Genomic DNA, 25202 nt, shown 5'->3' with positions numbered 1-25202 from the left:
TAATATCCCCCTTCCACGGGGCTTTCCTCTAAATGCTATGTGATCACAAGGGGTCAAGCTAGCTTGGGGTTGAACGAAGCCTCTGCCGCTGGCTATCTATAGGCTACACAGTACGTTACAAATCCTCTGGGCCATTCTTCCCTCTTCTTAAAATCAGAATTTCAACACCCCTAGGATGGTGTAAGAACTGTGTGATAGGTGGGCAGAAGGTTTAAATAAGCCTTGTGCAGAGAAGGGACAGAATAAGCGTTTGTTTTCTCTCTCTTTCTTCCCTTTTCACATCACTCAGCAAACAAAGAGACACCCTATGGAGCAAGAGGGTGGAATGGGACGGACACATGATTGGGGTCAGGCAGCTGGGATTTGTATTTTACATCTGCTTTTTACCATCCATGAGACTTTCAGCTTTCCTCAAGTTTAAGGTGGTTTCTTATCTTTCAAATGAGCATAATTACTAATGCCTTGTGAACCTCACAGCATTGTTCAAAGGATAAAATGGATCAATGAATTTCAAAATGCTCTATAAATGAACTTGTGTCATATATACAGATATGTGTGTATACGTGTGCATATATATACGTACATATAGTTTTATATATATTAAACTGTACATGATATAAAAGACAGACTAAAATTTTTGCAGACTTACAAATAAAGCAATCTTCATGACATTGAATTTGGCAATAGATTCTCAGATATGACCTCCAAAGCATAAGCAACTAAAGAAACAATAGATAAACCAGACTTCATCAAAATGAAAAACATTTGTGTACAAAAGGGCATTCTTTATCAAGAAAGTAAATAGACAACCTACAGGGCAGAAAATATTTGCAAATCATATATCTGATAAAAGCCTAATATCCAGAATATTTAAAGAACACCCATGACTTAACAACAAAAAGACAAAAAATCCAATGTAAGAAGGGGGCAAAGGATGTGAACAGACACTTCACCAGAGAAGATTTACAAATGGTCAACAAGCATATGAGAAGATGGTCAACACCATTAGCCATTAGAAATGTAAATTAAAACCACAATGAGGGAGACAGCTGGCTGGCTGGCTCGGTTGGTGGAGTGTGCAACTCTTGATCTCAGGGTTGTGAGTTCAAGGCCCACACTGGGTGTGGAGCCTACTTAATCATAAACAAAAACAAAACACGAAACACAATGACATGTCACTTCATACCCACTAGGATAGCAATTTTTTTTTTTAATTTTTTTTTTCAACGTTTATTTATTTTTGGGACAGAGAGAGACAGAGCATGAACGGGGGAGGGGCAGAGAGAGAGGGAGACACAGAATCGGAAACAGGCTCCAGACTCTGAGCCATCAGCCCAGAGCCCGACGCGGGGCTCGAACTCCCGGACCGCGAGATCGCAACCTGGCTGAAGTCGGACGCTTAACCGACTGCGCCACCCAGGCGCCCCTAGGATAGCAATTTTAAAAAACTGGAAAACGACAAGTGTTGGAGAGGATGTGGAGAAATGAAACCCCATGTACATTGTTGTTGGAAACGTAAAATAGTTTATTTAGTTGCTGTGAAAAAGTTTAGCATTCACTCAAAAAGTTAAACATAAAACTACCAGATGACCCTTCTTACACTCTATACCCAAAAGAATCGAAAACAGATCCATAATTCCACTGTTAAGTCTATACCTGAAAGGACTGGAAAGGGCATATAAGTGAGTACAGATACGCACATGTTCATAGTGGCATCAATGACAATAACCACAAGGTGGAAACAGTTCAAATGTCCATCAAAGGATGAAGGGATAAGCAAATAGTGGGATATGTATGTAGAGAATATTTTCTTTAAATGTCTGTTTATTTTTGAGAATGACTGGGGGAGGGGCAGAGAGAGAGGGAGACAGAGAATCCCAAGCAGGCTCCATGCTGTCAGCACAGAGCCCGACATGGGGCTCGATTGCACACACCGTGAGATCACAACCTGAACTGACATCAAGAGTCAGACACTTAACCGACTGAGCTACCCAGGAGCCCTGGGAAATATATGTAATGGAATATTACTCAGCTGTCAAAAGGAAGTACTGATAGCTGTTGCAACATGAACAGATCTTAAAAATATGCTCTCTTAAAAAAAAAAAAGGAAGCCAGACACGAAAGGTCACAAACTGTATGATGGAAATGTTTGGGAAGTAGACAGAGGTGGTGCTTGCTCAACATTGCTCCACTAAATGCCACTGAACTGTTCATTTTAAAATGGTTTTTAAACCATTTGTGGGGCGCCTGGGTGGCTCAGTCGGTTAAGCGTCCGACTTTGGCTCAGGTCATGATCTCGCAGTCTGTGAGTTCAAGCCCCACATCGGGCTCTGTGCTGACAGCTCAGAGCCTGGAGCCTGTTTCAGATTCTGTGTCTCCCTCTCTCTCTGGCCCTGCCCCGTTCATGCTCTGTCTCTCTCTGTCTCAAAAATAAAATAAACGTTAAAAAAAATTTTTTTTAATGGTTCCTTTTGTGTGTGTGAAGTTCACCTGAAAAAGTTATTTTTTTTAATTTTTTTTTAATGTTTTATTTTATTTTTGAGACAGAGAGAGACAGAGTATGAACAGGGGAGGGGAAGGGAGAGAGGGAGACACAGAATCTGAAACGGGCTCCAGGCTCTGAGCTGTCAGCACAGAGCCCGACACGGGGCTCAAACTCACGGACCGTGAGATCATGACCTGAGCCGAAGTCGGACGCCCATCCGACTGAGCCACCCAGGCGCCCCGAAAAAGTTATTTTTTAAATAGGTTGACAATTTCAATACTGTTAAGAGAAGTGCCATTACAGAATGGTTATGTACCTAAATATGTTGGCTTTTAGAGAAAATATAGTAGTCATCCCACACATTTTTTAATAAACTAGTAAATGCTTCAATCAATCAATGAATAACACTATCTTAGAAAAACAGTCCATTGGAAGGAGCACAGAGAAGATTCCAAATAAACTTTCAAGCAACATAACAGAATCACTGCCAATGATATCACTGTTTTGTGTCAAACCATTACCAACTGAAACTGAAAAAAATTAAAACTATCCATAAATTTGCCAAGATAGCATGTAATACCATGACATAATGGCGAGTTTTTCCCAAGTATGTTATTTGTTTATTTTATATTTTGGTAATTCCTATCCCTGTCTCTACTGAAGAATGTTCTTTTTTTCCAAATTAAAACTAGCTAAAAACTATTTAAAGAACACTAAGCGACAACATTTGTCTCTGCTCTGAAGCTCAGTCAGCTGAAAAAATAAAGTTGAGAAACTGACAATTAATTTTGTTGCTGTTAAATCAAAACGCAGAACATTCTGAGTTTGTTTATAATTCTGAAATGTGTTTGTATTGACAGGATATTTTCTTTTACATTATGTGTTTTAAAGCTTCAAAGTTTATTTCTATAAAAAAAATGACATTTTTTTAAAAGAGCGCGGTTTGATCATTAATAAAGTTTAGCCTAGGTGTGTGTATATATCACTCAGGATCTAACCTGTTAAACAACAACTACTCTAGGTTGTCTAAAGCAGAAGGAATTTAGTACAAGGAACTGACTGCACAGACGGTGAAAGGAAAGCTCCGTGGATCACCTGAGGGACTCCAGCGGTTAGCAATGGCAGGGAGGTGCTATGCCCCTACAGCTGAAAGAACAAAGCAAGGTGCCCAGGGGCCAAGATCATGTGGCTGAAGCTGGAATCATCATGAGCCAGGGGCCTTGGAAGAGACAAAGCCTCAGCTTGACATACAGGACACACAGGGAGCAGAAATACCCTGGCTTTTCCCTTCTTCCCACCCTCCAATCCCTCCTCAGTATATCCCACTGGGAAACCCAGCCAGAAGCTAGCTGGTTAGAAAAGGAGCCTGGGAAAGAGAGGCTTTAGAGACCCGCCTTCCTCTAAGAAGTAGAGAGGCAAGCAGGAAGGAGTAAGAATGAATCTGAGGCCAAGGTCAAGGACCAAAACAGAAGGCAAAACTAATTCGCATGTGATGGGTACAATATTACATGAACTAGAGACATGGAATCATACACATTCTGCCTCAGGATTTTACCACCTATTTTGGGAAACAGGCCGTCGGACGATTACCTTATTAGTACACGGTTCACCCCTGTATATAATAAAAATAGCACAAATAATAAGTAAAACACTTTATCTCACAAATAAGAAAAATAGCATTTCACAGAGCACTTTCATACACATTATGTCCATTTTTGAGATGAGGAAGTTAAAGCTTGAGAGTTGCCATGAACCTGAACCCGCCGTGATCCCCGATACCTCCCTCCATCATAGTCCCTCATTCACACCACGGACTCCCACCAGTTATTCTATTTCTCAAATCCGTCCACTTCCTTCCACCCAACATCTTGTACCTTCGGGCTACATAGTCTCTCACCTGGATTACTACTATTGCCACAGATAATTTCCCTGGGTTCACCCTGTTCCCCTCCCATTTGTTTTTCACACAAACACGACAGTGCTACTTTTTTACTTTCAACCCCCTTCAAATCCTTTCCATGACTCTTGAATTAAAGACCAAAGCCCTCAATGTAACCTAAACCACCAGGCAAAGTCTGGCCTCCCCCCAACCTTTCATCCCCATCCCTTGCCTCTTCTCCCTAAGCTCCAGCCACACTAATCTGCTGTGTCAGTTTTTCCAAAGTACAGGCTCCCTCTAACTGCAGGGACTTTACATATGGTGGTCCTCCTGCCCAGAATATAATCCCCATTTCCCCAGGGGCCTCACTCCCCCCCACAGTCCTAGTTATTATGAAGCCATAAATGGCTTTTTATTTCTGGAAAAAAATGACCTATTTCATAATTTATTCATTCAACAAGTATCGATAATTGCCACACACACAGGCATACACACACACACACACACACACACACACACACACACACACTGCATACATATAGGTTGATTCATCTTCCTGCCTCTAACAGCTGCCCCACTCGGTTTTTCCTATACAAATTGAACGGTTTAATAATAATAGCAATAATAAAGGACAAGAGCAAATGCTACTATTTATTTAGAACTCTGCAGTCTTTTCATCAGCCTGAGCCATGGGAAGAATTGAGTCATTGGATTCTTAGACTTCAAGTTGGCCACAAACATATTGTTGGTGACGTGGGTTTTGAAATCCTAAACATGGCAACAAGAAGATCAGATACCCTACTAATGAGCAGCATTTTTCCTACTTTCCCACTAAGGACTTTCAGGAGTTCTCCCTACTTGGGGCCCTCGTTGGCCTTCCGATTGTACCAGCAACACTAGGTTTCTGCAGGAATTACTACTGCAACAAAGGGACTTCCACTCTAGCAAAAGCCTCCTGGTCTTGAGGGCTTTCGGGTGAAAGGATAAGTGCTCCCACTTTCTGTTCTAGTTCTGTGAAAGGAGGAAGGGCGTGGGCTGACACCCTTGACAGGACTCCCTACCCCCAGCGCTGCCTCTCCTCTACTGGCAGGGGAGAGGGGAGGGGTCCCTTCCACCCCCTAAAGTGAGAGAACAGGCTGTCAAAGAGTCATGCCTAATCATGGCCCCAGAAGTCAAACAGACCAGGGCTCAGATTCCGAGTCTGCCACTTTCCAGCTGCGTCTTCTCCTGTAGCTCTGCTATCAGATCTGGTAGCAACTAGCTACAGGGGCTGTTTACACTTAAATTAGCAGACAGGGGCGCCTGGGTGGCTCGGTGGGTTAAGCGGCCGACTTTGGCTCAGGTCGTGATCTCACGGTCCGTGAGTTCGAGCCCTGCGTCGGGCTCCGTGCTGACCGCTCAGAGCCTGGAGCCTGTTTCGGGTTCTGTGTCTCCCTCTCTCTCTGACCCTCCCCCGTTCATGCTCTGTCTCTCTCTGTCTCAAAAATAAATAAACATTAAAAAAAATTTTTTTTAAACATAAAATAAAAAAAATAAATTAACAAAGACAACACAAAATCAAATATTTAGTTTCTTGGTCGTATGAGATACATTTCAAGCGACCCAAAGTCCAGTGGCCATCATATTGGGCAGCACGGACAGATTATTTCCATTGTCTAGAAAAGCCGACTGGACAGCAATGGTCTAGAGAAAGTCACACAGCCCCTCTCTCCGAGCTTTCATTTCCTCACCTGTCAAATGAGATCATGCACAAGATCATGTGTATAAAGCACGGTGCTTGGCAGAGTGACCCCTCGATATGTTCTCTCCCTTCCATTCCTCAAGGGGGAGGTGCTACTTGAGGGCAGGGATCTCATTTCATCATTTTTGCATCGCCAGTGCCTTCCTAGCACAATATCCAACTCATAGGAGATGCTCGATAGATATTTGCTGAACCTTGAACTTAACATTTCGCATCAAGCTCAGACCTAAATTTTCCCTACCATCACCTGATGCACTAGGGATGAAGAAAAGAAGACATTTTTTACATGTGATATGCACACACTCAAATACAGGGCCCAATACTCAGTAAAAGAAGGAAGGAGGAAAGCAAGGAAGGAAAGAAGGTCCACTAGCTAACAGCTGCCAACGCTTGGTCACTACAACGTGAAGCCCTCTCTTCATATCGCTTTATTTAATCCTCACAAAAACCCTATGAAATGTCATTTTAATCTCCGTTTTACTGGTGAAAACACCGAGGCTCAGACACTCAAAGCCAAAATTCAAACCCGTATCATTCTGAATTCAAACTTCACGCTCTCGGCGATTATATAGTATAGTCGCCCGGTGATGAAGGCATCCTATCAGTCCCTTGTCTGCTCCAATAGATTCTTGGGGTGATGAAATGAGATAATACTTGTGAACACTCTTTGTGAGCTCTAAGTGTCATGCAAAGGGGCCATTATTATTTTGTCCTCACTACTGTGGAGCTTTCTAGCCCTCAAGCCGTAGGGTCTGGCTTAGACCACAGGCAAAGCTACAAGTCACCTAACCTCTCAATGCCTACCTCAAAATCCAAATAATAATGACAGGATAATAATACCGTGCATGCCTTATAGGATTGTTGTGAGGATTATATAGATTAATATATTTAAAGTATTTAGAACAGATTCTGGCATGTCTTTAGTTCCATGTAAATGTTACCCATTAATATTATTACTATTATTATTACATGGTGAAGACATAGGAATGGAAATATCTTAGAATGGAAAAATACCCTGAATCGAGGAAAAGGGTCTAGATTCTCTTTTTTTTTTTTTTTTAATGAGTCAAAGTAAACGAGAGGGTTCTCTGTGATATTTATTATCTATCATTCAATCAGACCCTCCTATGCAGACAATCCAACTAGGATACTTCAGCATTTGGGGGTCAATGTTCAAACCAGTCCCAGCTCTGGGTCTTAACTGCGGATATCAGCCAATGAACAACCTGGTGCAACTCAGTCTGTCAGGTGGAGACATTACAGGGAGAGAGGTACTCATGGCCCAGAGCATTTGAAAACAGAAGGCTGGCAGCTAGGCCAACATCCCCTGGCAATCACAAACCAAGTTTCAGAGGTGTGGACAATGTACAACAGTGAACAATGGACAAAATTCCCCCTTGTATGGACTCCTGGAAGCCCTGAAGCTACTGGGTTAATAGAGATTAAGAATTAATATTCGAGTCCACTGCTCAATGCTAATGGTGTTTGTTACTTATTGGCTTCTATCATCCCAAAATGACCTATTGCACCTGGATCTCAGAGAGCTTGTCTCACAAAATTAATGGTTTACCTCAACTCCACTTGGAGGGTGGAGTCAGGGGAACTTGATTCAATTTATTATCCAATGTTTGCTTGACGCCAGGGATATGGAATCCAGTCCTGAAAAGTCAAGGGCCTCCACGATGGGAGATACTCGTAGGCTCAGAATAATGCATTTCGAGGGGGTGCTCTTTTATTCTCCCCTTCATGTGAATAAGTACAGAGAATGACTCCCCAGTGAACTACAGAGAACCTGACCCAGGAGGTGAGCAGCACTTCCTGCAAGCAAGTTATAGAGAAGAAGCAACAGAGATTCCCAGAGTCCTAGGTCACTGAGACTCAGCCTCACACGTAGCAGGGGCTTGAAACCAAAACGGGGCAATTGAAAGTTGCTGGATGGGAAGTTTCCATTCCTGACATAATCCACTGACTCTGGCTGGCAGTTGGCTAAATGATGCCCAGGGTAAAAAAAAAATTTTTTTTGAAGACCTCCAGGATTTTACTTAGCATTTGAGAAGATGGTGGTATTATTTGCCGAGAGACAGTCCAGCAGGAAGAATGTGGTATAAAGGAGAAGAGAAAGGAAAAACCAGTTTATATTGAGCACCTCTACTTATCAAGCACTGAACCAGACACTTTCCATGCATTCTTTTTTTTTTAATTTTTTTAATGTTTATTTTTGAGAGAGAGAGAGAGAAATTTGAGCAGGGGTGGGGCAGAGAGAGAAGGAGACACAGAATCTGAAGCAGGCTCCAGGCTCTGAGCTGTCAGCACAGAGCCCGATGCGGGGCTCAAACTCATGGACCGTGAGATCATGACCTGAGCTGAAGTCGGACGCTCAACCGACTGAGCCACCCGGGTGCCCCTCCATGCATTCTTTTATTTAATCCTCACTGAAATCTATAAGGTAGGTATTTCTTACTATGCCCATTTTACAGATAAGGAAATTGAGGTTCAGAAAGCTACGTAACTAATGTAAGATAGTACAGTTATTAAATATTAAGATGAAATTCAAACTTAGGTCTTTCCTGCCTGGAAGTTCACGATCTTTCTAATGCATTCCAACTGACTGCCAGGGATATTATCCCAGAGCATCTTCATACCAGCCCATGATGTAGACATTATTATCCCCATTTTACAAAATAAGAACCCTCAGAGAGTCAGTGACGTGCCAGTAGAACTGAATGGCATGAGCCCAGCTGCTGGAGGCAGATAAATCCTGGATTCAAATCTCAGTGTTATTGTGTATCAAGCACGTGACTTAGGTTATTTAATCCCCCATCTGCAAGGCAAGCATAACAATATGTGCTTTATGAGGTTGCCGTAAGGATATAAGGAGAACTCATGCGTGGCATGAGTCCTCAATAAATGTAGCTGCTATTCTGTCATCATCGTCCAACTCACATTTCTTTTATGAAATTAAATAAAAAATAGTGCACGACACAGCACACTATATGGCGACACGGTAAGTATTCGATACATGATAGCTCGTATCTTATTGTTAGGTATTAAAATGGCCTTTGTACTCTCCTCTTCTGACTCAAAAACCCACAAGGGAAGCCCCTGTCCTGTCTCACTGGCAGGATTTCCTCCATAATAAAACTCCGAGTTCACTCAGGTGCAATGTGATCTCTCTTCCCCTTGACTCTGGCAACCACTGCAGGCCACCTCCCCCCAGGCTCAGGGCAGAATAATATCCCTGTCCTTCCTCTGAGGGATGTAAGGCGGCTTAAATAATTAACAGTTGTAAGGTGCTTTGAAAAGAGAGCGCAAAACACCATAAATTCCAAGAATTAATTCATAATATCAGTGGTGGGCTTGACAATTATATATGTCATATTTGTTCAGCTGTGAGAATGGTTCAGAACGTCAAAGTTTGGAGTGTGGTCCAAATCTCTCAAGACCAAGGATTTCCTGCAACTTTATATTGTCTGTATTCTCTAAGGCTAAGATTGTAAAGTTCCAATCTCCTAAACACAGTGCTAGGAATGGTTGCATTTTATTAATTTTTTTTTTTAATCTCTCCACTCCTCAGACCTAACTTGCATTGCAGTGGGGGTTTTGGACACCAAATGGTGGAGTGAAAAGGACACAAGGCATGGGGTTTGCAGAGGGTCTTTGGAGTTCTGGCTCCATCACTCTAACTGGCAACACTTGCCTTATTTAACCTGAGTTTTCATTTCCTCCTTAGAAAAAGAAAAAGGCTAATGGCAGTGCGAGTAATTCAGGTTGTGAAAATGGACTAATGAGCTAATGCTTGGATATACATTCACCAGAAGTTTACTGAGTATCTGATCCTGTGCCAGACTCCTATTAGACAATAGCAATCACAAAACAAAAATTCCTTGGTCTTAACAGTCAAAAAAAGCAAATGAACTGATGATCGCAATAAGACGGGCTAAGATCTTGCCACTCCAGGTGTGGTCTATGGACCAGTGGCAGCAATGGCACCTCAAAGATGGTTTAAAATGCAGAACTGTGGTCCCACCTCAGACCTCTTTAATCGGAATCCGCATTTTCACAAGGTTATGGAGGTATTTCTAGGCGCGTTAAGGACTGAGACGTCCTGGGCTCAGGGCAGTGTTTAAATAACTGCAGGTGTTGTAGGGCTACAAACTGGACAAGATACAATGCAGCTGGTATCTAGATGGGAGTGGGCAGGAGAGAAGCGAAGGGAGGCTGGTGTAGGCTGTTGGGCACTCAATCCAAAGGGGTGGCAAAATGCAAAAGCAGACACCTGAACCAGCACAACGCCTTCAAGACGCTATAAGGAACTCAATATTTCAGCAACGGGCTTAGGACTTTTACCAATAGTGTGACTGATAGTTGGTTGTCCTTATTCACACATGATAACCCTTGAAAATCATCTAAGGTCCTTTCAAGGTGTTTACCGCAGCGTGCCTGCATGCATATAAACCTGCATCTGAACTGGAGCTTTTGTTTTTATTTTTTTTAGTGGTGTTTTTTTTTTTTTTTGAGAGAGAGAGACAGAAAGAAACAGAGTGTGAGTGGGGGAGGGACAGAAAGAGGAACATGAAGAGTCCAAAGCAGGCTCTAGGCTCTGAGCTGTCAGCACAGAGCCCAACGCAGGGCTCAAACTCAAGAGCTCTGAGGTCGTGACCTGAGCCGAAGTCGGACATTCAACCGACTGAGCCACCCGGGTGCCCCCCCCCTTTTTTTTTTAACTTAAGATTTAACTATAAGTGTTTCTGTCCTATAAACTGCCAATACATTCACTGGCAGGGAGTACCAATAGTACGTGGATAAGTCACATTAAAATCTATAATGGGACATGTCCCCTTTCAAATGTGTTTGATGTTGTTGGAAAAAAAAAAAGAGAGAGAGAGAGAGAGAGACACGTACAGGCAAAGACCCAGGGGAGAGAAGGAGGGAGGAAGGAAGAAAAAGAGTAAAGGAAAGGAAAAAAAAAAAGGAAAGAAAAGAGAGGAAGGGGGGGTTGAAGAAAAGGCACGATTCTTCTCAGATGCGCTTTTCTCACATTTTGTACAAAAAACAAGTCAGTCAGCTTGACTATGCTTCATGCCTGGTTTCTGCTCTTCATGGGCACTTTCATGGTTTGGACTGAACTCTTTGTACTCTCTCGGTCATTTACTGACTTCAATTTTGTCATTTTCTGTAAAGAGTTTTAGGGATGCTTTGTAGTGGTTCAATATATTTAAAATTTGCCCAAACTCCTCAGGGCTGGCTCCCGAGGCCTTCGTAATGGGACGCTTGCCTGCCTTTCTAGCCTCACCCAATTCCCTATTCCCCACCGACAAATAACACATTCCCTTCCGAGAGATTACCCAGCCCTGGCACATGCAGTCCTTTTGAAACACTCTTTCTTCTGCCAAGAGGCCTTTATCTTCAGGAAAATCCTCACTCGCTCTTTAGTAGGAATCGTTGCCATGGGGACCATTTACTTGGGACTTACTATACGTTCTCGGCAATCTGTAGTCACTCTTTCCTAAGACATGCAACTTCTTATCTGCACCCAAGTCCTCGTGTCAGGCTCCATTTTCTAGAGAACCCAAACTGTAACACTGAACACGGGCAAAGCACCTTCACACGGACGATCTAATTTTAACCTCAAACTATCCAGGGTTGTATACGTATCAGGTACATTCAACCCTTATTTTAAACACTGATCACTAACCAAGTATTCCCTAAGCAGCTACTGTTATCCTGGGCGCCGGTCAGTACAATATTTTACTCTACTCTCTGCCTCTTTGGGAACACATGGGATTTAATCCTTGCCTTTTATATGCTCAGGCTCTCAGATTTGTTTGACCTTCATAGGCATCTCATCCAGGCGTTGGCCCCGCACAGGGAGCCCGGCCAGGGAACCCCGGAGCGTGAGCAGCTTCTGCTTGACCGCTTCTAACGGGGGAGGAATCCCTTCCTGACAAGGGCTTTCTTCACAATATCCTTCTGCGCGTTCAGCTAAAATCTTTGGATCTCCCACCCACCAGTTCTGGTACTGCTCTCTGTTCCTTCACAGAAGGCCAGCTCTCACTTCCCAGATCATTTTTATAGAATCAGGGATTATGAGTATTAAGTGAAACTAGAGGGTCGTCATCTACCATTTCCTCATTTCAGAGTAAAAGACGAAGCAGCCTGTCGGTGACAAACCGCACATGAGTGAAATGCCTGCACTTAAACCTCCTCCGTGGTAAGCAAGCCTCTTGCCCCAACAGCCTGTGGTCTCTCATCCACCCTGATGGATTCGGTCAGTGTGCGAGCCACTTGTGCACACATCGTGTGTGTGTGCTCCCCGTTGTTTCCGCTAACAGCTCTCAGCTTTGGCGAGACTTGTGAAGTAAGCAAAGATTGGACGTTAGTATGCCTCATTAAATGCTCAGTTGCTTCTAATCAAAGTCATTAAATTGTTTTGCTAGTTCCTATCAAAACCATGGTGCTTTTCATGGAAGACCAATTTATTATTCATTCAACAAATATATGTTCGGTATATAGCATATGTCAGGTATTGCTAGGTGCTGAGAGCCACACAATTGAAAAAGACGCGGTCTCAGCGATCCAAAAGCTCCCAGCAATCAAGCTGGGAAGACACGAACACTAGCTGAGAGGCTAAGGGTATGGACTCTGGTGTCAGAAGGGCCTGAGAGAGAATTCCAGCTCTCCCACTTACTAATTACATAACTCCGGACGAGTTACCTAATGTCGGTAGATCGCTATTACATCATTAGCAAAATGGGGTTATGTAATACACTATTAACTTCAGCGTATTCTAATGATGATTAATGACTCAATAAATTGTAGCCATCTTTATATGGTACATAATTACTGCTTAATAAGGTATAACCATTATTATAGTCACTATAATTAATAAAGATTCTGTTAATTTAGCAAATGTTTATTCTATTTCCTCCGAGAGGCCATCTATCATTTATGGTTGACATGGACATGGGCCATCCAGAAAGGAGAGACTTTCTGAGCCGCTGCGGAGGATGTGACCAACACACAGGCCCCAGCTGCCAGCAACACCAGGGTCCAGATTAGCTGGAAGGAGCTGCTTTGCCTGGGGTCACAGCTTTCCCCAGGGCAGCCCATGTCCAGAAGATCAGGCAAAGTGGGGATATAAATCCCAGCCATGTCAACGCAGGCCAGATCAACTCTCATGAGCAATACCCCTTCCAGCCCTCCTCACGGGCCCACTCAGTTAGACTTCTCCCTCTGCCCCATCCTGCTTGCTCCCAGGTGCTGATCTCTAAGAGCCCACATCCCCAGCTCTATCCCCACCTCTGCCTCCAGAACATCCCACCGGCTACAGTATTATACAGTCACTAAGAACATGGGCACCGGACCCACGTTGCATGGGTCTCATGCCTGACCTCCACTCTCTGGGGACTCTTGGATGAGTCCCTTAATGGAATGTTGTCTTGGTTTCTTTAACCATAAAATGGGAATTATATCAGCATCTCCTTCATAGAAGCATGATGAAGATCGAATGAGCTACTGCGTGGGACATGCTTAAGAAGAGTGACTTTTAATCACTCAGGAAATGCTAGTTGTTACTACTCCCAACATTACCATAGACTAGGCCCCACGCCACACCCTGGGAGCACAGAGAGAGTTCACACGCCATAACCCCTGCCCACGAGATGTCTGCGTCCGAATCAGAAGAACGTGCTGTGGTCGGGGAGGGAATCCGTGAATGAGACACACGATCCTCCCGCAGCTGGGGAAAACATGGGGCGAGCCTGCATAGTGAAGGCCTACATAGAGGAGGGGACCCTCCTGCGACTATACAAAGAACAGAAGTGTGAAATGAGATTCACGTCTGGCCCTGGCATCCAGCCTACCTTCTCCTGCTCGAAACAGTGGTAAACACTAATAACAGTGCACACTGCCATCCGACAGCACGTAAAGGATTCTCACGTCCATTCTCTTCCCATCTGCTTCTTCATTTCCACTAAAAAGTGGAACTCTAAAACCCCAACAATTACCTCCACTTTGAGGTCAGGTGAATCTCTGCCCCCAAGCTCCGCCCCCCCCACCCCACCCCCCCGCCCCGCCACAAAAAGCAAAACAAGAAAGTGTTAAGTCAATTGGATTTCTGCGAGTTTTACTCAGGAAATACAAGAGTTATTTCACCTGAAGTAATCACAAGGCTATGCACGTAGTAAATACTACAGTCAGGAATTTCTTCCATTCACAGTCTTTACCAGTAGGGGCAGCTAAAAATGAATATATACAGTATTGGTCCCTGTGAGCAATTTTTTTTCTCATAAATTTTATTTATACCACAAATAAAAATACAAGGTTTGTTACTTGTGCTTATAACCTATTCAAATATGGAGCAGGGTGATTTTTACGTTTGATTACCATCTACTTGACTTATGTATTTTAATAAAGCCAGCAATGTGTGTATATTCTCTCAATATTCATGGGCAGTCATGGGAACTGTAAATTACATTAAACATTCACTTGCTTAGGACTGACACCGTTACATAAAAACAAATGACATATTCAGCTTTTTTTCAGTACCTCCATTTAAAGAACCGAGAGGGCAAGAAAAACATAAGGAAGAACGTGTGTTCATTTTATCCTCCCAACGATTTCGTGAAACAAAAGTATCATCCGCATTGTACATACGAGGAACAATGAGGTTCGCAGTTGTTGTCCGTAGGACAGATAAGCAATGACTAACAAAATCACGACCAACACAACACAAACAAGGGCTCTGTCTTGGCGGCCACGTTCCACAGGGAGAATTAAAGTGTGGGGACCAAACGACCCAAGTTCAGATTGTAGGTCTGCCACCTACTATTTGGGTGACCTCGGGCATGTTTTCGAACCTCTGTGTGCCTTAGTCATCCCAGCCGCAAAATAGTAGGTAAAGCAACACCAGCCTCTGACTTACTGTGAGATTCACGGAGGTGCAGGATGTAGTGACTGTTCAAAAGTTATTATCCTCCTTGTCCCACTTCCTGCCCACGTTCCTAGGTCCTCTTGTTCTTCCTGTAAGTAAGGGGTTTCTTCGGTCACAATATCAAACCCTGCTTCCCCCTCCCCATTGATTTGATTCAGTACGGAAAAGAACAGCTGCGTTGGGTCCCCCACCCAACCAGCCCAGCATCTTGATGCTGCCTCCCCGGCCCCCCTGATACCTCCCCTGAAACCCCACAGTCCTTCACTACTAACAGCTTCCTTTTAGAAAGAGATGCCAACCCAGGCCTGAATCCAAAGCGGGAGTTCCTAGAATCGAGGCGGTGGAGGGACCTCTTATACGGCCTGCACAGAGCTTCCCCTACGGAGGACTTGTTCCACAGGCTACAAACGACTGCAACGTGTCTAGTTAATTGATATGTCCGTCTTCGGGTGTCCCAGTGCCCGTTTTGGATCAAGTGGAAAACAACAACAACAACTGCAGTAAGGTCATGTCCTTACCTTTGTTTCCCCACCCTTTTCAAGTGCTCTGATTCCTTTTTTGTAGAAGATCTAGTAACATTTTATAGAGCCAGAACTCTACAAAATACAGTTTCAAAGGTGTGGCCTCAAGAGCAAGACCTTGGGTGGGGAGATGGCTTCTAAATCTACAGAGACGCTTGCTAAAACCTTAAGTTCTAGAACCTGAGAGGTGAGACAGTATTGAGCATATCTAGGTCAACCCTTTCATGGGGATAACCCATGGGGACTGAGAGGCTCAGAGATGGCAAGTGACTTCCCCAAAGTCAGCCAGCAAGCTGGTGGCAAATGTGAGACCTGAACCCAGTTCTCTGAGCCCCGTGCTAATATTCCCCGGGTCACCACAGAGCCTTTCAGTTTTTAGCCTAGGCCATCAGGTTGAAGGAAGAGGGTGTGTCTAGTGCATCCATTCATTGGTTCATTCATCCATTCCTTTACAAATCCTCCAGTACGCAAGAAAACACAGCAAGCACTAAAGACGTAAAAGCTCTGGTCTCTCCCTTCTAGGAGTTCACACTCTAGTGTGAATTAGGACACATAAAGGAACAAACAGCACAGTGCTCTCAGCGAGGTATATACAACAAAGCAGGCAAATGGAGAGGCAAGTGATTCTAGAAGGAAAAGAAGCACATGCCACGTGACTAAGGTCTGGGGAGGAGGATTAGAGAGGGCATCCGCAACAGAGGACAAGGCTTGTGCAACGACACGGTGATGGCATGGCAAAGGGAGCTTGGATGCTTGCTAACAGGCCTCACCTGGAGACTGGGCACAGAGCAGGAACTTGTGGCATTCCCACAGCTTAGGATCTGCCACTTCCCTTCCTACGTTGTTTGTTCATTAGTTCATTCACTCATTCACTCATTTAATAGTGCTAGTGATTGGCATTCACTATGGGTTCTGGACATGTGGAATACATCAGCAGGTCCTGTCCAGCCACTGAGCCTCTACTCATCCCTCTTCAGACACAGACACACACACACACACACACACACACACACACACACACACACAAATACACACATACGGTAATTTTCTTGCTCTTGGTTTAATAAGCACATTAAAGGACAGTAACTGTCCTGCATATAAGAGAGACTCCATCAATTAAAGCTCCCCTTGGCCTGATAAAACTCTCCACTGGCTTTTAAAAAGACCTGCCCGACTGGCTTGGGGCATTTCTCACACTTCATAACTCTCCGCAGTTGCCCACTCTTCCCCAGGACCTTCCCAGGGTAATAACTGCCTTTCAGAAGGTTACTGTTTCCCTGTTCCATAAATGTGAAAGAGTTCAGTCTCCAACCAGAGTGCCCACTGGATACTCCAGTATTCCCGTTCCTTTTCAGAATTGTAGAAATACTTCTTATAGCTCAGGCTAAATTTGTAACAGATCACCTGCTTCTGAGAGTTAGACAGATGCCTCTACCTTGAGACAATCGATCTTCACTTTTCTCATAAGAATTTCCTCTGAGGAAACATGTAGAAGAACCAGCAAAGCATGGAGCTTGGTTACCAGAGAGAATTGAATTTGATTTGTGAACAAATTATTTTGCTGTTCTGTGACTCTATTTACTGAATCAGTAAAATGGAAATAGTAGGATCTACCCAATAGGGTTATTACTAGCATAAAATAAGACAGTATGGGTAGGGGCTCCTGGGTGGCTCGGCCAGTTGAGTATCTGACTCTTGACTTCAGCTCAGGTCATATCTCACAGCTCACAGATTCGAGCCCCACCTTGGGCTCTGCACTGACAGCAAGGCACTCGCTCTCTTTCTCCCTCTCCCTCTCTCTCTTTCTCTCAAAATAAATAAAGTTTCAAAAAAAAAAAAAACAGAGAGAGAACATGGTAAAAGCATCTGATATACAAGGGGTGTTTAATGACTATAACCAGGGGCGCCTGGGTGGCACAGTCGGTTAAGCGTCCGACTTCAGCCAGGTCACGATCTCTCGGTCCGTGAGTTCGAGCCCCGCGTCAGGCTCTGGGCTGATGGCTCAGAGCCTGGAGCCTGTTTCTGATTCTGTGTCTCCCTCTCTCTCTGCTCCTCCCCCGTTCATGCTCTGTCTCTCTCTGTCCCAAAAATAAATAAACGTTGAAAACAAAAATTTAATGACTATAACCAAAGAAGATTGCAACCAGGCAGACCGTGTTTCTTGACAAACTGTGAGGTCTCAAGTCTCCAAAGGCAACCAAGGACAAAGTTCCCCCAAAAAGAGTTCAATAATGGTCTTCATTGACTATTTCCTTGCATTAGTAATAACTCATTAATACACCTGCAAGCTAGATGTTACCCTTCCTTGGGGATCAAATTACAAAGGCTACTTACCTATGGGGAAGTCCACATTTAATTCATAATTTATTAATGAAACCGGAATGTATTTTTTGTGGTTATTCATTTAACAGTTCCACTTCTCACCAGCGGCCATGTGTCCCTGCGTGGGCAACAAAGTTCTCTGATTTAGTCTTCCTACCATAATTACACATGTCAGAGAAATACCATAAAGAACAAATGAGATAAATGTCCATACAACACTGTGCTTCTTTAATGTCATTTCCCCAGTAATTAAAATTGAAAGAAACATTAAAATCCTCCCTGCTTACCATCAGCTAGTGTTCGAGAAAAAAAAAAAAGAGAGACAAACCGAAGAAAAGGAAAAACAACAACAACAAAAAAACAAACAAAAAAGTTAGCTGTAAAAGAAAGAAACCTTCATTATGAGTTTTATTGTTCCAACTACTGTAAACTGTGTAGGAATCGGAGCTGCAAAGCTACCCATTAAACTGTCTGCTCTTTCCTGTTTAAACAAGGCCCCTCTTGGGCTGGGGCCGTCTGAGCCTTCATGGGTCTGCATCCAGGAAGGAAGACGTTTCTACGGTAACCGCTGAGGCCTTCTCTGGAGGTTCTCTGGGAGAGGCCAGGGTCTGGTGCAAGTGACAAACCCCAGTTCCCTTGATAATGTACAGAAAGGTAGCAGCCCTGATGTCCAGGCGTGAGCAGAATGAGAGCATTCAGGCGTGAAATCCCTTTCAATCGGCTGTTTGTTCCCTCCCCCCCGACAACCCCGCCCCCAGTTGGAGAATTCACTTTGTGCAGCTCTTTTGAGAAATGGCCAACCTAGGCTCAGTGGTGTATAAATAATAAATATTCCAGAAGGAAAGATATTTGGGGGATTTGGGAAGGAGGCTAGTCGGCTTCCCTTTGTAATTTGGTTCAAGTTTTTAGAAAGCCTGAAAGCGTAAAAGATCATGGAGAATCAAGTAACAGATCGCAGCCCAAGAGCCTCATTTTATAAATGGGGAGAGAAGTCACGAGAAGGGGGTTGGGGGCGGGGGGGGGGGGAAGAGCAGTCAAAATCACAGAAGGAGGTGGTCAGTATCAAAACATATCCTAAGCGCCTGGTGAATAAGGCCTGCATTGTAGAATTGGGACCGTCACCATCCAGTGCGGTAAATAGTCACATGGGGAGCTGGACAAGAAGCGATGGGGATATAAAACAAAGAAGAAAGAGAGCTTGAGCTGAGACTCAAAGAATAAGTAGAAGTTGCTATCGTGTATTAGCATTACAATGTGCTAGGCACAGTATGGGCACTGTCACGTTCATCTTCACAACATCCCTCTTTGGTGGGTATCATGACTAGCCATTTTTTTAAAGAGATAGAACAGGTTTAGGGGAGTCACTGGCCCACACAGCTGGCAGATGACAGAGTCCGAATTCAAACCCGCATCAGTCTGATTCCTACACCCACGCTCTTTTTGTTGACCACCGATATGCTGCCTGCCATACATAAGTGCAAGAGTCTAGGATGTGGGTGAGCTGGGGACCGTGTTCTTGGAAAAGAAAGAAACAGCACAGGCAAAGAGACAGAGGTACCACGTATAATGTCTCTGCCTGGTATCTGACCAACTTGAAGTGGCACCGACGATCTCTCCCAGTCTTGTCTAGGCCTAAGGAAGCCTCAGCACTGCTTCTGAATTCTAAGAACCTGTTCTTGGCCATAGTGGGACCATCTGAGGCTTACCCAACAGTAAAATCCTGCACACAGTTGGTGGCCTGGATGTAGCCCCTCCATCCCTCATGGAAGTCGGAGTAATAAAAGCCATAATGAACCATTCTCTCTTTTACAACTTACTTTTACAGCTCGTGGGGTTCGGGAGACTTTAATCATTTGGATCCCCCTTCATTCCAGATACTCAGAGTATAAAGAATTTCCAGCTCAGCTTCTTTCCATGGGGACATGTTGACCGTTGGTGCCTACAGCCAAAGTGGTTCCAGTTCAGTAAAAAGTTTTTCATGGAAAATCCGTGGCTGAGCTTGATGGAAAAATGGCCTGCTCGTTAGGGAGCTCCACCAGTCCATGCCAAACGGAGTGAAAAATAAAGAAGGTTATCCAGATGTCAAGGCCAAACTGGCCACGTGTAGGTAGGAACTATCCAGGTTATAACAGCCACAACTGAGTGCTTGCTCTGCAAAGAGCACTTTATATACAGAGTCTTATCCTCTTCGCAATCCTCTATGCCACTGCACAGATGAAGAAACCGAGTCTCAGAAAGACTTAGCTGTTTGCCTAAGATCAGACAGGGAGAGTAAGTGGCCACGCCAGGATTTCTACCCAGAACTCTGATCCCCCAAAGCTCTACAATTTCCACATCAACCTCAAATCATCAATCCAGCAGTCAGTTGGGATTATCATTTTTGCCACTATTTTGTGCTAGGTCCCAGTGGACGGTCCCATGCTCACCAAAGGAACCCAGGTTCCACTGGTTAAAACATACGACCACGCTTTAGCAGGCAAGTACCTTTTGTGCTGCAGGTGCTATGCTTGGTCCAGAGAGTTTAGAGATTGTTTCATTCTACAGGTTAGTCAATGAATATACACAAGGGACAACATTGTGAGAGGTGCTGATGCTAACGAGGTGAGCGAAAAGCAGAGACAGACCTTCACAAAAGACTCGCACGCTGTGATGGGTGCCATGAGAAGCAGGACATGGAACCACGGGTGGATGAAATGGGGACACAAAGGAACATACCTTGTCATTAAAGTCAGAGAAAGAGTCCCTGAAGGAGTGATAAGTAGGCAAGATTGGGGTCATAGTTGGGGCAGGGGGAGAAGAGCTGGGGGAAACTGGTGCCAAAAAGGAGAGAAAGGGACAAGTAAAGCAGGCACCTACAAGAAAACGTGACTCAGGGCTATGATCAGAAAGGACACCGCACTTGTGGAAATGGAAAGGACAATAGCTCATCTGCCTAAGGGGGAGTGATACCTGGGCTGAGAATTGAGGAATGCACCAGGATCCACCAGACGAAGGATTGTTTGATGATACATATGGAGAAACAGCACACACAGAGAGCCAGAAACAAGACAGCATGTGACACTCTTGGGAAACTGTAAGTGCTAGCATGTGTCACGGGACTAAGAGAACAAAGGAAGGGCCAAGATGGGGGTGGGGATGTTCCAGGAAGTGGCACTGGTAGTGAATAATGATCCTACTGGGGAACATCATTCTGATGGCAAACTCACAGCTCAGAGTCGATTTGTTCTCGTATTAACAGGGCCGACGCCAGCATCATGCAAGGGAAGAGAAATGGGAAAGGGAAAAGGAATTGGAAAGGGAGCTAATGTTTATTGAGCACCTGCTAAGTGCCAGATACTTTCAGGCAGAACTCCATTCTGTGGATAAAGAAACTGAGGCACCAGAAGACGAAGTCATCTGGCCAAGGTCATACAGGAAACAGACAGGGAGCCAGCATTCATGCTACATTCTTCCGTGCTGACCTCTGGATCTGCCTTGTGACTCTATTTTCAAGGGCTTTCTAATCTGACCAGAATGTTACCCAAGTGGGTGATTAAGACTGGCAAACAATAATGGCATTAGTCAGGACACTTATCTGTAAACGACAAGAATCTAAATTCAACTAGCTTAGGTAAATGATGGATGGTAGGTATGTCAGGATTGAGGAAGTAAGGAAATGTTTAGCACTAGGGCATGAGAGGGTCAGGAAGCCACTGGGGCCTCAGGAACAAATAGACTCGCCAGAGCCCTCTGTCCCTCTTGTCTAACTTTCTACCCATGGGCTTTACTCTGTCTTACCACCCACCATAGTTCTTCCTCTCTGCAGCAGGAGTTTGGTTATCCACGGTTGTGGGGCCTCTAGCACTACAGAGGGACCTGCTGTTTCAATTTTTAAACTCAAGGAAAGATCTCTGATTGGCCCAGGGTGCATCAAATGTCCACCCAGGAATCGATCACTTACAACTAGGATCAGAAACATGGCTACTGGGGGTTCACGGTTGTGCACTGGGGGGTTATTCTCTGAAACTCTCTGTGAATCAAGAAGCCACCCCAAAGAGTACCTACTAAATTAATAACAACATTTATCATTTATGGGAGATATAACACATGGCAGGCTGAGATGAGAAGGCACATTGTTCTATCTTCACCTCATTTGATTCCCACAACAACCATGAGAAGTAGTGACCTCCAATTTACGTATAAGGAAACCGAGGCTGGGGCGCCTGGGTGGCACAGTCGGTTAAGCGTCCGACTTCAGCCAGGTCACGATCTCGCGGTCCGGGAGTTCGAGCCCCGCGTCAGGCTCTGGGCTGATGGCTCAGAGCCTGGAGCCTGTTTCCGATTCTGTGTCTCCCTCTCTCTCTGCCCCTCCACCGTTCATGCTCTGTCTCTCTCTGTCCCAAAAATAAATAAACGTTGAAAAAAAAAAAAAAAAAAGGAAACCGAGGCTAAGAGAGGCCCACTGATTTTCCCAAAGTCCCACAGCTAGTAAGTGGTAGGGGTCGCATTCAAATCCTGAAACGACTCCAAAGTCCTGCACTCAACTCCCACACGTAATTACCCTCTACTGCCTGTGACTGATGCCTTATGCGTTGGCCTCCTTGAAACTAAAGCGAGGTGTTCATAATCCAGAAGTCCTGGGATCCACCTATGCCACTGTCAAGCTGTGTGGCCTTGGACAAGACTCCTAATCTCTGTGCCTCCATTTTATCGTGTGCAAAGTGAGAGTAATAATTTGTGCTTCTCTACTTCTATGATCGCAAGATTAAGTGGGTCTGAAAGGGAGTTGCTTAGGAAAGAACTCCATTTTAACAAAAGTGAGCTATTATCATCAGTTTATATCTTATCATTCCAGTATTCCATGATTTTCAAACTTTCTCTATTTAAAGCAAACCTGTGCTTTGAAATACAAGTGTGTTTGTGAAGAGCCAATAGGCAGACCCAAATGTTTTAGGCCATATATATATATATATATATATATATATATATAATATAATTTATATTTATATATATAAAATATATAACTTATATTTATATATATTTTTTATATATTTTTATTTTATATATCATATATTATATCTTATATATCATATATATTTAAAATATATATTTTTTATTATATATATATATATATATATATTTTAGAACTCTATGTCGACAGAATTTAACTCAGGAAACAGAAATAGAGTTAATTGATCCTGGATCCAAATGTTGGGCTCTTCTTGCTTTTTTCAAAACAGACATAAACATTGCTCCTCTGGATTCATTCTGTGCTGACACCACCTGGTTTCTGCTTATTTTTTCATTTCACCCGCTTCAGGGATATCGAATTATAATTGGTTTCTGCTGAACTTTCTCATGCTGTGAAGTACTGATTAACAAAGAAAATGAAAGTTTTCTTTCATTTGGTCAACAAGTTCTGCCCTGCTGCAATGTCTCAGATGGCAGTCCTGTAAGGAATTAAGGCTCTGTGGAATAATCCCCGTCCTTAGGAAATGCCTGCAAGGCTCTAACGGGAAGCCTCTGAAAGCCAACATTCTGTTGATGGCCCACTGGCCACAAATTTGCCCAAATGGGGGCATAATCCTCCGGCTCCTGAACCCACACATGTAATCACGCCCTCAGCCAGGTCCATCACCTGGATGGTCTCCAGTCTGCGTCCTCTTCTCTACTCTTGTCATACCTAAGCACAGACCTTCCCACCTCTGTTTAAACAGGCTCCTAACCAGCCCCTCACCTCTACACTGGTGCCAGAATGAGCTTCTTAAAACAAAGATCCAACCGTCTCAGCCCTGCTGAGCACCTTCCTGTGACTCCCTATTCACTAGATAACAAAGCCCAGATTCCTGGTGTTCTCCACAATTTGATTTGTATATATCCTCCTGGAATCATCACATTGCACCACCACACCATCAGAATCCAGCCTACCCTGTCATCAGGGCAATGATACTACATTGCTGTCTTTTATTGAGGGTCTAAGACATGTCTGATTCTCTGTAGCACTTTTGCACAAATTCTCGGAAAGCTGTGAGGTATTTTTATACCTTTTTTACACCGAGATTCAGGAAGCTCAGGAAGCTGCCCAAGATCACCCAGGCGGCAGAACAGAGACCCAAACCCAGGTTCACCTGACTCCCAGATGCTCTCCACTCTGCCCTGCGGATGTTATGAAATACTGGCAGTTCTCTGAATGGACCGTGTTCTTTCTACACCAGCACCGTCTTCGCGATTTCTCTCCCCCCACCCCCACTTTCTTTGCCTGCTGGCTCACTGCTACCCATCCCCTAAGATTTGGCTCAAATATCACCCTGGGTGAAACTCTGAGACGCTGCAGGCAGAGAAAGAAAGAGACCCAGACGGGGAGGCAGGAAACCAACAAGTCCTCACTGTCTCACCTAAGCCTCCTTGTCTATAAAACGAGGGCAACAACCCACACCCTGCCTACCACCTGGAGTTTCGGGGAGGATCAAACGGGACTCTGCATTTGAAACCACTTTGCAAACTATCAAGCCCCATATAAATACAAGTTATTATTAATTGTTGTATTAATTAAATAATGAAATCCCAGCTATAATAATGAATCTAAGAAATTACTGTTAATGACTACTAATCAAAATGCATGTTGACGGTAATTATGCTAAGTAAAACTCTCAATAATCATGATAATTAGCCCTGATACTGAGAAGTGGCCCATGGGGTGTGGGGTGTGGACTAGCATGAAACTGGAGTAAACATCGCAAATGAGAGCTGGCGAAAAGACGCAGATACAGGCAAATGAGCCAGACAAGCAGATTAGCCTGGCGCTCCTCCTCCCAGTTCCATGGTGTTGAGGTCAAAGGGAATGATAAACACCCAAACCGCCTACCACGCTATCAGCTCCTGAGGTGCAACTGTCCATGCGGTTGTGGTGTGTGTATCTATCTCCCTGTGGGAATGCTTTCATACGAAGCTTCACCACAGTGAACTGCTCATGGGTCCATGGCCATGCCATTCCCTAACACCACCTACTCATCACATTGTCTATGCCTCCTGACAGACCCAAGGTCCTTCAGGTCCCAGTTCATGCAGGTTGTCTTCAGTGAAGTCTTCCTGGGATTTTTCTGGAACACCAGGAATCTCTCCCTCGTGCTTCTCCTCACCCTCTGTAGACCTCCACTCTGGAACGTACATCCCACTTCTACCACTTGCAAGTTGTGCTTCTTTGAGAAGTTCCTTAAGGGGCACCCGGGTGGCTCAGTCGGTTGAGCATCTGACTCTCGGCTCGGGCTCAAGTCATGAGCTCATGGTTCATGGGTTCGAGCCCCGGGTCAGGCTCTGCACTGGCAGCACAGAGCTTGCTTAGG

The 25202-nt window shown here is 44.3% G+C and overlaps 1 protein-coding gene across 1 annotated transcript in view; it reads right to left on the bottom strand.

Annotated features, from left to right (window-relative positions):
- Positions 1-25202, bottom strand: part of LOC125171752 (basic proline-rich protein-like) — a 118271-nt gene that overhangs the window by 48421 nt on the left and 44648 nt on the right. Inside the window, 1 exon segment of the mRNA XM_047868881.1 lies at positions 18877-18906. Within this exon segment, the coding sequence (XP_047724837.1) occupies positions 18877-18906 (30 nt within the window).

This window comes from Prionailurus viverrinus, chromosome C1 (assembly GCF_022837055.1).
Source record: "Prionailurus viverrinus isolate Anna chromosome C1, UM_Priviv_1.0, whole genome shotgun sequence".
In the NCBI taxonomy this organism is placed as follows: domain Eukaryota; kingdom Metazoa; phylum Chordata; class Mammalia; order Carnivora; family Felidae; genus Prionailurus; species Prionailurus viverrinus.
This window is presented reverse-complemented; position numbering and strand designations above follow the sequence as displayed.